Source organism: Haematobia irritans, chromosome 1 (assembly GCF_050003625.1).
Source record: "Haematobia irritans isolate KBUSLIRL chromosome 1, ASM5000362v1, whole genome shotgun sequence".
NCBI classification, from domain to species: Eukaryota; Metazoa; Arthropoda; class Insecta; order Diptera; family Muscidae; genus Haematobia; species Haematobia irritans.
Genome location: NC_134397.1, coordinates 16,924,433 through 16,941,984, shown reverse-complemented (window position 1 = coordinate 16,941,984; position 17,552 = coordinate 16,924,433). Strand labels below are relative to the sequence as shown.

Sequence of the window (17,552 nt, the reverse complement as noted above, 5' to 3'; positions counted from 1 at the left end):
TTTCCAACTAAGAGGTACTTTATTTTACTATTTTTTTTTTTTTTTTGTAAAAATAAAATTTTGACAAACTTTTTTTATTTCTATAAAATTTTGAAAAAAGAAGGAAATAAAATTTTGACAAAATTTTCTATAGAAATAAAATTTTGACAAAATTTTTCTATAGAAATAAAATTTTGACAAAATTTTCTATAGAAATAAAATGTTGACAAAATTTTCTACAGAAATAAAATTTTGACAAATTTTTCTATAAAATAAAGTATTTACAAAATTTTCATTAGAAATAAAATATTGACAAAATTTTCTTTAGAAATAACATTTTGACAAAATTTTCTTTAGAAATAAAATTTTGACAAAATTTTCTTTAGAAATAAAATTTGTACAAAATTTTATAGAAATAAAATATTGACAAAATTTTATTTAGAAATAAAATTTTGACAAAATTTTATAGAAATAAAATATTGACAAAATTTTATTTAGAAATAAAATTTTGACAAAATTTTCATTAGAAATAAAATACTGACAAAATTTTCTATAGAAATAAAATTTTGATAAAATTTTCTTTAGAAATAAAATTTTGACAAAATTTTCTATAGAAATAAACTTTTGACAAAAAAATTTATATAGGAATAAAATTTTTACAAAATTTTATAGAAATAAAATATTGACAAAATTTTATTTAAAATTAAAATTTTGACAAAATTTTCTAAAAATGATTTTGTAGTTTCTTCGACAAAACTTTAATAATTTGAGACAATTTTTTTTAAATATTACTAAAAAAATATGAAAAACAAGTTTTAAACAAACTGAAGCAAAACAACCTCCTGTGTAGTTAAAATAGGGAACTTCTTTGAAAATGCTTTTAAAATTGAGCCTTTAGAACAACTTCCATTTTTTTGCTGGGGTAAAATTAATAAAATAATGAATAGTAAAATAATTAAAATTATCTTAAATTATTAAAGAAAAAACTGAAACCAAGAGATTTACTGTCACACAACTTTATTCAACATATTCCAATGATTTCTTAATATCTACAATCCTTTTGTGAGGGACTAATTTTTGTAATGCTTCCACTTCCCTCTGTCTTTTCTTATTCTTTCCCACCTCCTTGGGTAAAAATCTATGAAATACTGGAGAAATGAGATCAGGATTTATATCCTCTGCTTTGGTGGTTCCAAATACGAGAGAAGCTAAATTTCCCACTAAACAACAGATAATACCACCAAAGCCAGTATACCACATAAAAGAAAGGTGATAGATATTACGCTCCGAGGGTCTGAAAAATAATCAAAATTTATTAAAAAAAATAAAATTGAATAATTAAAAAATTCTTAAAAAATCTTACGTATATTTTAGCCTCTCCAAATAGGTGGAATTATCAAATTCATATGTACATCCCTCCACGGATATAGGTAGTTTAGGATGCCTTATTTCGCCAGTCATTTGACCCCATTGGGCATTGAAACAAATCCAGCCAAGAGCAACAAATGAAACAATGCCACCCACTAAGGTACTCTGAAAAAATTAAATTTTTGTATAATCAAATTTAAAGTTTTTTGGTGGCATGGTCACACTAGGCAAATATTTGATAGAAACGGAAAAAAAATATTCTTCGTCAAAAAAACGTTCATGTTTTACGTTTTCAATTAAAATTAAAAAAAAAAACAAGATTCAACCAAAAATTAATTAATTCAATTTTTTCTTAATAGAATCAAATATTAATCACCGAATTCAACGTAGCATTTTTCGACATTTTTGATGAATATTCAGCATAAAAAGAGCCACATAATATTCTCTTTTTAATTCAAATTCGACTTCTAAACTTGATGTTCGCTTATTTTTGACCAACACCAAAAGTCTATTAGTGGATTTTCAAAAAAATTAGCCAATATTTAATTTGACAATTCTACCAAGGTATTGAGATGAGATTACAAAAGATGACACCAATCCGCGTAAACGACTTGTTGCCCTCTTTGATCGTATAGGTTTATTGCAGAATTACCGTTGTGCCATTTTTTTCAAGCTGTGATACTTTTCTGCCACTAAATGTGATACTTTTTACAACTTTTTTTTTCATAATATGACACTTTTTAGTTACACTCATTTATAATTATATCTTCAAAATTACATATATGATTTGATTCTAAACAAAAAATCGAGTTCACGAGTCGAATATTATATTTCTGAACAACTTTTCTTTGTTAACCTTAAAATTATCAGTGTACACTTTAACCACCTAAAAGTATGCATCAAAAATTTTCTATAGTCGGTAAAACAGAACTATCATCTCAATATTAACTTTCAACGATTTTCAACTAAATGGAAATAAATCTAAGTTAGACTTGTTAAGATCTTGTTAAGATCTAATTAAAAAAAGTTATTTCACTAATAACTATTGTATTTTCTCTTTAAAAATGTGTCGATTTTTGAGGCGCTTTTGTAAAATCAGCTTTTATAGCTTGTGACACTTTTTGTGCCACTTTCTAGAAATTCTCAACGGCAATGCTGGTTCATTGTAATTCATTCAAATTCATATTCTATTCACCTTTCATTCTACATGGTCAGGATTTATTCCATTCTAAGTAAGTAATAAAAATATCTACGTAATAAATAAAGTTTGTTGTCCATATATTGATCAAATATTTGCCCTGTATTTTGACCACGGTTGCCACAGTTGGTAGAATTCTACCAAAAATGGTAGATTTTTTCACAGTTTGGTAGATTGGTAAAATTCTTGATGTTTTGGTAGATTTTGCAAAATATTTCTTTCCAACTAAGAGGTACTTTAAAATTTTTTTGTAGAAATAAACTTTTGACAAAAATTTTCTATAGTACAAAAATTTTGACAAATTTTCTATAGAAATAAAATTTTAACAAAATTTTGCATAAACAAAAGAAAATTTTGACAAATTTTCTATAGAAATAAAATTTTAACAATATTTTGTATAGAAAAAAAATTCTATAGAAATAAAATTTTGACAAAATTTTCTATAGAAATACAATTTTGACAAATTGTGTATATAAATAAAATTTTGACAAAAATGTGTATATAAATAAAAGTTAGACAAAATTTTCTATAGAAACTAAATTTTGACAAAATTTTCTATAGAAACCAAATGTCTACAAAATTTAATTTAGGAAAAAAAAACCAAATTTTCCATGGAAATAAAATTTTGACAAAATTTCCTATAGAAACAAAAATTTTGACAAAAATTTCTATAGAAGTAAAATTTGACAAAATTTTCTATAAAAATAAAATTTTCTATAGAAATAAAATGTTGCTAAAATTTTCTATAGAATTTAAATATTAACAAATTTTTTTATAGAAATAACATTTGGTTGAGATTTTCTATAGAAATAATTTGTTGAAATTTTCTATAGAAATACATTTTTAACAAAATTTTCTATGGAAATACATATTTGACAAAATTTTCTATAGAGGTAAAATTTTGACTAAATTTTCTATAGAAATAAAAGTTAGAAAAAATTTTGTATAGAAATAAAATGTTAATAAAATTTAATTTAGGAATAAAATTTTGACAAAATTTTCTATTGAAATAAAATTTTGACAAAATTGTCTATAGAAATAACATTTTGACAAAATTCTCTATAGAAATAAAATTTTGACAAAATTTTCTATGGAAATAAAATTTTGACAAATATTTCTATAGAAATAAAATGTAGACCAAATTTTTCTATAGAAATAAAATATTGACAAAATTTTCTATAGAAGTAAAATTTTGACAAAAGTTTCTATAGAAATAAACTGTTGACAAAATTTGCTATAGAAACAAAAATTTTGACAAAATTTTCCATAGAAATAAAATTTTGCCAAAATTTTCTATAGAAGTAAAATTTTGACAAACATTTTTATAGAAGTAAAGTTTTGACAAAATTTTGTATAGAAAGAAAATTTTGTTGAGATTTTCTATAAAAATAAAATTGTGATAAAATTTTCTGTAAAAATAAAATTTTGTTGAGATTTTTTATAGAAATAATAGTTTATTCAAATTTTCTATAGAAATAAACTTTTGACAACATTTTCTATAGAAATAAATTTTTGACAAAATTTTCTATAGAAATAAAATTTTGACAAAATTTCTATTGAAGTAAAATTTTAACAAAATTTTCTATAAAAGTAAAATTTTGAAAAAAATTTCTATAGAAGTAAAATTTTGACAAAATGTTCTAAAAAAATAAAATTTTCTATAGAAATAAAATTTTTGCTAAAATTTTCTATAGAATTAAAATTTTAACAAAATTTTTTATAGAAATAAAATTTTGTTGAGATTTTCTTTAGAAATATTTTGTTGAAATTTTCTGTAGAAATAAATTTTTAACAAAATTTTCTATGTAAATACATATTTGACAAAATTTTCTATAAAAATAAATTTTTGACAAAATTTTCCATAGAGGTAAAATTTTGACTAAGTTGTGTATAGAAATAAAAGTTAGACAAAATTTTGTATAGAAATAAAATGTTAACAAAATTTTCTATGAAAATAAAATTTTAACAAATTTTTCTATAAAAATAAAATTTTGAAAAAATTTTCTATAAAAACAACAATTTTGACAAAATTTTCCACAGAAATAAAATTTTACCAAAATTTTCTATACAATTAAAATTTTGACAAAATTTTCTGTAGAAATAAAACATTGACAAAATTGTCTATAGAAGTAAAATTTTGACAAAATTTTCTATAGAAATAAAATGTTGACTAAATTGTCTATAGAAATAAAAGTTAGACAAAATTTTGTATAGAAATAAAATGTTAACAAAATTTTCTATGGAAATAAAATTTTAACAAAATTTTCTACAAAAATAAAATTTTAATCAAATTTTCTGTCGAAATAAAATTTTGTTGAGATTTTTTATAGAAATAAAATTTTCTTGAAATTTTCTATAGAAACAAAATTTTTGACAAAATTTTCCATAGAAATAAAATTTTGCCAAAATTTTCTATAGAAGTAAAATTTTGACAAAATTTTCTATGAAAATAAAGTTTTGACAAAATTTTCCACAGAAATAAAATATTACCAAAATTTTCTATACAATTTTCTGTAGAAATAAAACATTGATATAATTGTCTATAGAACTAAAATTTTAACAAAATTTTCTATAGAAATAAAATTTTGACTAAATTTTCTATGGAAATAAAATTTTGACAAACATTTCTATAGATATAAAATGTTGACCAACTTTTTTATAGAAATAAAATTTTTACAAAATTTTCTAAAAAATAAAATTTCGATCAAATTTTCTGTAGAAATAAAATTTTGTAGAGATTTTCCATAGAAATAAAATTTTGTTGAGATTTTTTATAGAAATAATATTTTATTGAAATTTTCTATAGAAATAAAATTTTGACAAAATATTTTATAGAAACAAAATTTTTGACAAAATTTTCGTTGGAAATAAAATTTTTCCAAAATTTTCTATAGAAATAAAATTTTGACAAAATTTTCTATGGAAATAAAATTTTGACAAATATTTCTATAGAAATAAAATGTAGACCAAATTTTCTATAGAAATAAAATATTGACAAAATTGTCTCCAGAATTAAAAGTTAGACAAAATTTTCTATAGAAATAAAATGTCAACAGAATTTTCTATAGGAATAAAATTTTGACAAAATTTTCTATAGAAATAAAATTTTAACAAAATTTTCTATCGAAATAAAAGTTTGACAAAAATGTCTAGAGAAGTAAAGTTTTGACAAAATTTTGTATAGAAATAAAATTTTGTTGAGATTTTCCATAGAAATATATTTTTTTGAGATTTTCTATAAAAATAAAATTGATAAAATGTTCTGTAAAATAAAATTTTGTTGAGATTTTTCATAGAAATAAACGTTTGTTGAGATTTTTTATAGAAATTATATTTTATTCAAATTTTCTATAGAAATAAACTTTTGACAAAATTGTCTATAGAAAAAATTTTTTGACAAAATTTTCCATAGAAATAAAATTTTACCAAAATGTTCTATAAAAATAAAATTTTGACAAAATTTTTATTGAAGTAAAATTTTAACAAAATTTTCTATAGAAATCAAATATTAACAAAATTTTCGTTAGAAATAAATTTTTGATAAAATTTGAAAAATTTGTTGAGATTTTCCACAGAAAAAAAATTTTGATGAGATTTTCTATAGAAATAATATTTTGTTGAAATTTTCTATAGAAATAAAATTTTGAATAAATTTTCTATAGAAATAAAATTTTGACAAAATTTTCTATAAAAATATAGCAAAATAAAAATTGTTTGTTTGGTAAAAATTTCTCTACATTTTGTTAGATTATTTTTGGGTCATATGGCAACCGTGCTCTTGACTCGATCCTTGTGAAATCTTACATTTCCTTTTACCCAAGGCATACAAACTCCCATTATATAGAATCCCAAAAGAGGACCCATTGTTACTGCTCCCGTCATGGTCGCCAGGGTTAAGACAGTTCCCAATTTCTCCACTACAAACACAGCAGCAATACAACCCAAACCAAAAAAGGCCACAATAAAGCGTAGCAGAAATAAAGTTTGCCTTTCTGTTAAAGGTTTGGGCAGTAATGGTTTTATCAGATCCTCTGATATTACACAGGCCATAGAATTCAAGCCTGTAGAAAGAGAACTTAAGGCAGCACTAAACACACCAGCCACAAAAAGACCCGGTAAGCCGGGTATAACACCCAAAATACGCATAACCAATATGGTGGGTAATTGATCAGGGGCTCGGGCTAGCTAAAAGAGGAAAATTTAGAGAAAAAAATAGAAAAAATTATATAAAGAAAACCGTTATCCTTTCCCTTGTGGATAATTCAACTTACTTTTGTACTCAAAGGATCACAATCATAATAGGTGGCATAGCTCAAGAGACCCATGTAACAGCAACAGGATAACAAAAACATTAGCAATATTGTAAATAGAATCATACACTGTTTAACCTTTTCCATATCGGGTAAAGAGAGAAATCTTTGCAAGGACATTTGATTTACATCATTCGATTGGATTTTGTGAAGAGTACTACCCAAAAATACCGATACCACCGATAGACGCACAGTGGGATCCCAAGTCATGCTATAAATAAGGCAAATAGAAAGATGAAAAATTAAGATAAAAAAAGGATTTATATCGGTTGACTGGACTGCCCTGACACCCAACTGGAAATCTCGGTTACCATTTAGTAGCCAACTTTTGCCTTTCTCCCTATTTAAATTAGCTTCATAAATTCCATATATAACTTACGTGGGAAAATTAAGGCGACCTCCTTCCCAATTCCTCTCCAAAACAACATCTAAACCACCCAAGTCCAAGGTTCCCTTAATGCATATTGTCAAAATTGTACCATACATAACCACACTTTGAATGGCATCGGTCCACACCACAGCTTTTAGACCACCCTAAGCAGATTAAAATCATCTATGAAAATCATATTCAAGAAAAAAATATATTTTACAAAAATCTTACCGCGCATGTGTAAAATGTGCACACCACACATACCACTGGAGTAATGGTGTAAATATCTATGCCACTCACTTGATTAAATGTCAATGCAGGAACATATATGGCCACTGGTAAATAGAGAATCTAAAAGGAATATAAATTAAAATTAAAAGCCTCTCGGTGATAATTTGCTATTTGTACTTACCATACCCACTGTGAATAGTATTGAACAGAAATATCGTATTGATCTTCCGAAACGCATTTCGAAATACTAAAGAAAATTAAAATTTATTTTTAACAAAATTCCACTTGCATTACAAGTTGAAAGATTTGATTTTTCATAAAGTTATACGGAAAGCAAAATATACATTTAGTGAAACCATCCAAATTTGGAAACTCTGACAGCTGGATCCCTCTCAAAAGTAGACCGATATGAACTGTTGCGTTGTAATTAGAGATTCAGAAGTGAAATACGGGGTTTGCTTTATATGGGGGCTATATACAATTATGAACTGATATTGACCAATTTTTGTGTGATTGGGGGTCGCTTTATCTGGGGGCTATATATAATTATGACCGATATGGACCAATTTTTGCATGGTTGTTAGCGGCCATATCCTTGCACAACGTACCCAATTTCAATCGAATCGGATGAAATTTACTCCTCCAAAAGGCTCCGGAGGTCAAATCTGGGGATCGGTTTATATGAAGGCTATATATAATTACGGACCGATATGGACCAATTTTTGCATGGATGTTGGGGGCCATATATAAACACCACGTACCAAATTTCAACCGGATCGGTTGAAATTTGCTCCTCCAAAAGGCTCCGGAGTTCAAATCTGGGAATCGGTTTATATGGGGGCTATATATAATTATGGACCGATAGGACCAACTTCTGCACAGATGTTAGCGGTCATATCCTTGCACAACGTACCCAATTTCAATCTGATCGGGTGAAATTTACTTCTCCAAAAGGCTCCGGAGGTCAAATCTGGGGATCGGTTTATATAGGGGCTATATATAATTATGGACCGTTATGGACCAATTTTTGCATGGATATTAGAGGCCATATATAAACACCACGTACCAAATTTCAACTTGATTGGATGAAGTTTGCTCCTTCAAGAGGCTCTGGAGGTAAAATCTGGGAATCGGTTTATATGGGGGCTATATAAAATTATGGACCGATATGTACCAATTTTTGCATGGATGTTAGGGGCCATATATAAACACCACGTACCAAATTTCAATCGGATCGTATGTATTTTGCTCTTCCAAGAGGCTCCGGAGGTCAAATCTGGGGATCGGTTTATATGGAGGCTATATATAATTACGGACCGATATGGACCAATTTTTGCATGGATGTTAGGGGCCATATATAAACACCACGTACCAAATTTCAACCGGATCGGATGAAATTTGCTCCTCCAAAAGGCTCCGGAGTTCAAATCTGGGAATCGGTTTATCTGGGGGCTAAATATAATTATGGACCGATATGGACTAATTTTGGCATGGTTGTTAGCGGCCATATCCTTGCACAACGCACCCAATTTCAACCGGATCGGATGAAATTTGCTCCTCCAAAAGGCTCCGAAGGTCAAATCTGGGAATCGGTTTATATGGGGGCTATATAAAATTATGGACCGATATGTACCAATTTTTGCATGGATGTTAGAGACCATATACCAACACCATGTACCAAATTTGAACCGGATCGGATGAAAATTGCTACTCCAAAAGGCTCCGGAGGTCAAATCTGGGAATCGGTTTATATGGGGGCTATATATAATTATGGACCGATTTGGACCAATTTTTACATGGCTGTTAGAGACCATATATAAACACCACGTACCAAATTTCAACCGGATCGGATGAAATTTGCTACTCACAAAGGCTCCGGAGTTCAAATCTGGGAATCGGTTTATATGGGGGCTATATATAATTATGGACCGATTTGGACCGATTTTTGCATGGCTGTTAAGAGCCATGTACCAAATTTCAACCGGATCGGATGAAATTTGCTCTTCCAAAAGGCCCCTGAGGCTCTGGTGATCGGTTTATATGGGGCCTATATATAATTATGGACCGATTTGGACCTATTTTTGCATGGCTGTTAAAGGCCATGTACCGAATTTCAACCGGATCGGATGAATTTTGCTCTTCCAAGAGGCTCCGGAGGTCAAATCTTGGAATCGGTTTATATGGGGGCTATATATAATTATGCACCGATTTGGACCAACTTTTGCATGGATGTTAGAAGCCATATAAAACACCACGTACCAAATTTCAACTTGATTGGATGAAGTTTGCTCCTTCAAGAGGCTCTGGAGGTCAAATCTGGGATCGGTATAATGGGGGCTATATATAATTATGAACCGATTTGGACCAACTTTTGCACGGATGTTAGAGGCTATATATAAACACCACGTACTGAATTTCAACAGGATCGGATGAAATTTGCTCTTCCAGTAGGCTCCAGAGGTGAAATCTGGGGATCGGCTTATATGGGGGCTATACATAATTATGGACCGATTTCGACCAATTTTTGCATGGGTGTTTGAGGCCATATATTAACAACACGTACCAAATTTCAACTGAGTCAGATGAATTTTGCTCCTCCAAAAGGCTCCGGAGGTCAAATATGGGGATCGGTTTATATGGGGGCTACATATAATTATGGACCGATAAGGACCAATTTTAGCATTGTTGTTACACATCGTATACGAACACCATGTACCAAATTTCAGCCGGATCGGATGAAATTTACTTCTCTTAGAGGCTCCGCAAGCCAAATCCGGGGATCGGTTTATATGGGGGCTATACGTAAAAGTGGTCCGATATGGCCCATTTGCAATACCATCAATAAGAACTACTTGTGCCAAGTTTCAAGTCGATAGCTTGTTCTGTTGGGAAGTTAGCGTGATTTCAACAGACGAACGGACGGACATGCTTAGATCGACTCAGAATTTCACCACGACCCAGAATACATATACCTTATGGGGTCTTAGAACAATATTTCGATGTGAGGAGGATATAAAAAAAAACGATTTAAATGGATTTATAAACGTTATATACCCACAACCATAGGACGGGGGTAGGAATAAGCTTTGTCATTTCGTTTTTTTTATTAGCATACTTTCAGGCGGTATATGTTTACAATTTAAAACACTATGGTATGAGATAGAAAAGGTGTCCACAAATATTGTATTATTGGTTAAAATTTTAGATAATCAAATTAACATATAAATTGGCACAACTTAAAGAAAATATGTTAAAAAAGTTATAAAGTAAAGCATCACAAACAGTGACACTTGGGCGAAGGGTTCAAGCTATAGACTAAAACAATACTGCCCAAATAGAAAAGATTATGAAATCCAAATTTCTTACAATAATATGGGCAAATTTGTTTAAAGAAAGAAATATTATTTAAAATTTAATTGTGAACTCCTTCTTTAAAGTTGTACATCCTGGAGGTAAGACAAGATTTCTTTAAAGTAAAATGCATTGTCATTTTCATTATTTTTATAGTCTAAATTTAATAAATTTAAACTTTTAGTCTAAATGCTAAGGCATTAAATTTACACAATATCAATAACAAATTTCTTGAAAAGAATGTTTATAGTCTTTTTTTTTTCAAAATACGAAATTTAAAGTTCTTTTAATGAAAAATTTCATAGTTTTTGTGCAAAACTTTTGTACATTTAATGGATATACCAAGAAAAGTTAAAATGAATGTTGCATAAAAACAACGAAGAGATTTTTCCCTTGTAATATTTCCGTGTACGAAAATGCCAATTTTTTTGTCGATTTTCTATATTTGTTTCGACAATTTCATTATATGTTTTTTGTCGATATTCCACCAACCGCAAACACTGTTTCTTTCCTCTATGCGTCTCTATAATATTTCGCTTTCCACAAACTTTATGAAAAATCAAAATATGAGCATGACTGGTATTTACAAAAGGAAATGAAATTATTTGTAAAAATGTAAAAGCCACTATAATTTATTTCATTTAGAATCTAAGGCCAAAATTTCAGAAAAAAAAAATACAAATAGAACAATGCAAATATTAGTACATGCGAAATTATTTTACAGGCGTATTGATGGTATAAGCTCCAAATTTATAGCTAATGCATACTTTAAGGTACTCGAAGGTCATAATTTTCCAAATATTTTAGAAATTCCAATTTTACAAATTATAAATATTTTTCATGAAGGGAATTGATTAAGCTGCCGTGTAGTAAACAAGCTTTTTAAATGTTGCACCTAAAAGTATGCAATTATTTATTTATTAATTTAACTAAAACGCATCCTATGTAATTTGCACACGGTGTTATTATAAAACATATTATATATACAAGCCGTTTTTTCATTAATAAATAAATTAGAATTGAATTTTCAAACATTACTAGGGTATTTTGAACAGAGAAAATTTTTCTTCCTTCAGACCACAAGAATTTTAAAGAAATGGAAACCAAAACTTAAGCTCTTAGTGCGCCTTCAATATACACTTTTCGAAATGCATTTCCACAATCAATTTGTTTCCTTTTAGATTTACATGTCTACTACAAATATTGGTCTTGGACCCACCTAATTTTATATACTTTTTTCTATATATAACCTATAAACCTTTGACATTCTGTCCGTCATATCCTCCTACCCCCCCCCCCCCCCCCCATGTGTTAATTTAAGGGATAAATTCTTAAATCTGGTATCAAATTGGAAATGTTGTAAAAGAGCAGAGATTTATTTCAAATTCTTTTCGAGTTGTGTAGATAAAAGTTTCCCACAAAAAAAAAATTCTAATTTTTTTTTACTAAAAATATAAAGAAAAACAAGCAAACAACTGAAATATTGTATATCTACAAATCAAGATTTAGTACTCCGAGATGTTTTCGTCGTGGACTATATGTGAAGTCTATTTTCTGATTTTGGCATAATTTAAGACTCACATGCACGGTTGCCACAGTTGGTAGAATTCTACCATAAATAATGGAATTTTTATTGTTTGGTAGATTGGTAGAATTGTTGATATTTTGTTAGATTTTCGAAAGTCTTCATCTCCAACTATAATGTACATAATTGTATGTATATAGAAATAAACTTTTGACAAAAGTTTCTATAGAAAAACAAGTAAGGAAAGTCTAAAGTCGGACGGGGCCGACTATATTATACCCTGCACCACTTTGAAGATCTAAATTTTCGATACCATATTTCAATCAAATTTGGCATACATGACTATATTACCAATTATACTCCTTGTGCAAAATTTCTAGCTAATCGGGATAAAACTCTGACTTCTGGATCCATATAAGTGCATATCGGGCGAAAGATATATATGGGAGCTATATCTAAATCTGAATCGATTTCAACCAAATTTGGCATGCATAGCTACAATGCTAAATCTACTCCCTGTGCAAAATTTCAACCAAATTCGACCAAAACTCTGGCTTTTAGGACCATATTGGTCCATATTGGGCGAAAGATATATATATGGGAGCTATATCTAAATCTGAAACGATTTCAATCAAATTTTGCACACGATTTCAATCAAATTTTGCACTCTCACGATTTTGACAAAACTGCGGATGAAATTAATGAAACGTTCGTTAATGTCCCGACAGTACGAGCCAATTCAGGTTTTTATGAAGGGGTATTTATGCGCATGGACGAGGAGGAATATGGTTTTGAATTTAGCAGCGTAACCCAGGGTGATGTTTTCTCCACCTGTATGTCAATAAAATCAAATGCCATTGGCAGTGATTGTATTGATCCACGTTTTTTTAGATTGGTTCTTCCCCATATACTTCCGGTTGTCACGCACTTGCTGAACTCAATATTTATGTCAGGCACTTATCCAACCTGTTGGTTACATTCAAGGATTATACCCGTACCAAAAACAAAAGGTGACTACCGTCCAATTTCGATTTTACCATATTTGTCTAAGGTTGCGGAGAAACTGATGCATAAACAGATTAGCTCTTTTCTTCAAACCCGTAACCTGATAAGTGTGCACCAATCAGGTTTCAGGGCAAGTCATAGTTGCACCACAGCCTTGCTAAATGTATGTGAGGATATGAGACAGGATGTAGATGATGGATGACAGGGTTGTTAGTATTGCTTGACCATTCGAAAGCATTTGATACCGTGGACCATGATATTCTCTATTCAAAGCTCCAATATTTCTATCACTTCTCCAGTTCTGCCATTCGTTTGGTCTACTCTTATCTTAATAACCGAAGTCAATCTGTCTACTTAAGTAATGAAATTTCTAGACCTCTTCCGCTGCACAAAGGCGTTCCACAAGGCTCAGTATTGGGACCACTTTTATTCACGTGCTACATAAATGATCTTCCAAAGTACCTGAGGTATTGCAAAATTCATCTATATGCAGATGACGTGCAGATTTATTTGGGTGCGGATAGAAACCTATTGGATGATGTGGTCAAGATGGTGAATGATGACCTTGTCGCTGTTCATGAATGGGCATCATCCAATGGGTTGTGTCTGAACCCAGATAAATCTAAGTGTCTCGTTATTAAGGGTCGAACAAGACAATGAATTACAGAACCCAACATTATCCTCAATGGCCAAAGGATTGAAATTGTTAAGTTTTGCAAAAACCTGGGAGTAATATTTAATGAAAATCTAACTTGGTCGAATCATGTTAATGGTATAACTGGAATAACATATAACAAATTAAGGATACTCTGGGCGTCACACTCATTTACTCCACAGAATATAAGATCTCTATTAGCAAAGACCTACCTCATGCCATCTTTGTTATATGGCTGTGAATTGTTCTCCCATTGTGACAGTGTCAGTATGCGGAAACTTAATGTACTGTTTAATAATATCACTAGTTATGTCTACGGTATCCGGAGATTTGACCATATTTCCGGGTACAGTACTCGGCTATACGGGTTGACACTAGAGAACTTATATAACACAAGGGCGCTTATTTTATTACACAAGACGATAAACTTAAAGTTACCTATATACCTATTTGAGAGGTTACATTTTGCCAGGTCCAATAGGGGGAAAAAGATTATTCATATAAGATGTCGAACGTTGGTATCAGAATGGCACTATCACATATGGGTCATACGTCTCTGGAATAGACTGCCAAATAAACTGCAAATCACCACCAACGCTTTCAGTTTCAAAAGACTAATTACTGAATATTTTCGGAATAATTAAAGTTAACAAAATGTATTTTTTAACGTTAACAAAATGTATTTTTGATATACTACCATTTTCTTATTGTTATCATTTTTTATTTATTTATTTATATCTTATCTTTTTTTTGTATATATATTTTTTTTCTTTTCTTTTGTTATTCTCATAATGTTATTTTAACGAAAACATATTTTTCTTATTTTCCACTCCTGTTCTCTCCCTTTGTTAAATTGCTTTTATTTTACTTTAATTGTATTTATTTATTTTAAAACTATTTTATAATTACTACGATAATCAAATGTATTATTCAAATTAATAATCCTATACTATAATTATAAGATTTTAATCTTGTTGTGTAGGAATGCATTTAATAAAGAAATGAAATGAAATGAAATGACTATATGACCAAGTGTTGTGTTTGTACAAAATTTCAAGCAAATCTGAAAACTCTGGCTGCTGTATCTAAATCTGAACAAAACTCTGGCTGCCGTATCTAAATCTGAACCGATTTCTTCCAAAATCAATAGGGTTCTATTCTGACCCAAATTAGGAACATGGGCCAAATTTGAAGGCGATTGGACTTAAATTGCGAACACAAAAATGTGTTCACAGACAGACGGACAGACAGACATGATTATATCGACTCAGGGACCCACCCTGAGCATTATTGCCAAAGACACAATGTGTCAATCTCGTCTCCTTCTGGGTGTTACAAACATATGCACTAACTTATAATACCCTGTTCCACAGTGTGGCGCAGGGTATAAAAATTTGAAAAAATTCTATGTGGAAATAAAATTTTGACAAAATTCTTAATATAAAAAAATTATAAAATTTTCTATAGAAAACAAAAACATAACAAAACTTTCTATAGAAATAAATTGACAAAATTTTCTATACAAATAAAATTATGACAAATTTTTCTATAGTACTAAATTTAAAATTTACTACAGAAATAAAATGTTGACAAAATTTTCTATAGAAGTGAAATTCTTACAAATTTTTCTATAGAAATAAAATTTTTACAAAATTTTGTATAGAAAACAAAAATTCTCCATAGAAAAGAATAAAAGTTTTTCTATTGAAACAAATTTACTAAATATTCTTAAAAAAAAACAAAAAAAACTTGACACAATTTTTCTATAGAAACAAAATTTTGACAAAATTTTCTATAGAAGTGAAATTCTTACAAATTTTTCTATAGAAATCAAAAATTCTCCATAGAAAAAAATACAAATTTTTCTATTGATTTAACAAATATTCTACAAAAAAAAACTTGACAAGATTTTTCTATAGAAATAAAAATTTGAAACATTTTCTAAGAAAAAAATACTCTAGAAATACAATGATGACAAAACTTTCTATAGAAATGAAATTTCGATAAAATTTACTATAAAAAAAAATTCTTAAAATTTCCTATAAAAATAAAATGTTTACAAACTTTTCTACAGAAATAAAATTTTTACAAAAATTTTTATAGAAATAAATTTTTACAAAATTTTGTATAAGAATAAAATTTGTTTGTCAAGATTTATGACAGAAATAAAATTCTTACAAATTTTTCTATAGAAATAAAATTTTTACAAAATTTTCTATAGAAAACAAAAATTCTCCATAGAAAAAATAAAAATTTTTCTATTGAAACAAATTTACTAAATATTCTACAAAAAATGAAATTTTGTCAAAATTTACTACAGAAATAAAATTTTGAAAAAATTTTCTATAGAAGTGAAATTCTTACAAATTTTTCTATAGAAATAAAATTTTTACAAAATCTTCTATAGAAATCAAAAATTCTCCATAGAAAAAAAATACAAAATTTTCTATTGAAACAAATTTACCAAATATTCTACAAAACAAAAAAAAATTCTATAGAAATAAAATTTTGACAAAATTTTCTAAGAAAAAAATACTCTAGAAATAAAATGTTGACAAAATTTTCTATAGAAATGAAATTTCGATAAAATTTACTATAGAAATAAAATTCTGAAAATTTTCTATAAAAATCAAATGTTTACAAACTTTTCTATAGAAATAAAATTTTTACAAAATTTTCTATATAAATAATTTTTTACAAAATTTTGTATAGGAATAACATTTGTGACAAACTTTTCTATAAAAATCAAAAACTTGGAAAAAATTCTCCACAGAAAAAATATTTTTTCTACAGACAAAATATTCTCCAAATTTTCTACAAAAAAAAACTTGACAACATTTTCTATAGACATAAAATTTTGACAAAATTTTCTAAGAAAAAAAAATTGAAAAAAATTTCCATGGAAATAAAATTTTGACAAAATTTTCTGCAGGAATAAAATTTTGACAAAATTTTCTATAGAAATGAAATTTTGACAAAATTTACTAAAGAATAAAATTTTGACAAAAACTTTTATTTATTTATTTAGAAATAAATTTTATTTTATAAATTTCGTTATAGAAAAAAACAAACTTCGAAATACTTTTTTTTTAATTTTGGTAGATTTTTGGGTTTTGTTTCAAATTTTGGTAGATTGTTTTTGGAAATTTTTTCAAAATTTACTACAGAAATAAAATTGTTACAAATTTTTCTATAGAAATAAAATTTTTACAAAATTTTCTATAGAAAACAAATATTCTCCATAGAAAAAAATAAAAATTTTTCTATTGAAACAAATTTACCAAATATTGTAAAAAAAAATGAAATTTTGTCGAAATTTACTACAGAAAAAAAATTTTGACAAAATTTCCTATAGAAGTGAAATTCTTACAAATTTTTCTATAGAAATAAAATTTTTACAAAATTTTCTATAGAAATCAAAAATTCTCCATAGAAAAAATACAAAATTTTCTATTGAAACAAATTTACCAAAATTTTCTGAAAAAAAAACTCTAGAAATAAAATTTTTACAAAATTTTCTATAGAAATGAAATTTCGATAAAATTTACTATAGAAATAAA

At 27.8% G+C, this 17,552-nt stretch overlaps 1 protein-coding gene across 3 annotated transcripts in view; it reads right to left on the bottom strand.

Annotated features, from left to right (window-relative positions):
* kumpel (kin of rumpel) overlaps nt 1-17,552 on the bottom strand; it is an 82,386-nt gene that overhangs the window by 24,930 nt on the left and 39,904 nt on the right. The window contains exons 4-10 of one of the 3 annotated variants that reach the window (XM_075289466.1): nt 7,638-7,703; nt 7,457-7,576; nt 7,235-7,389; nt 6,817-7,066; nt 6,350-6,730; nt 1,343-1,512; nt 980-1,273 (exon numbers count right to left, since the gene is read on the bottom strand). The exons of the other annotated variants lie outside the window; for them this stretch is intronic. Coding sequence (XP_075145581.1) covers nt 997-1,273; nt 1,343-1,512; nt 6,350-6,730; nt 6,817-7,066; nt 7,235-7,389; nt 7,457-7,576; nt 7,638-7,703 — 1,419 coding nt within the window. The 3' untranslated portion in view covers nt 980-996. Of the gene's footprint in view, nt 1-979; nt 1,274-1,342; nt 1,513-6,349; nt 6,731-6,816; nt 7,067-7,234; nt 7,390-7,456; nt 7,577-7,637; nt 7,704-17,552 lie in introns of those variants that run through there. 3 annotated transcript variants of the gene reach the window in all.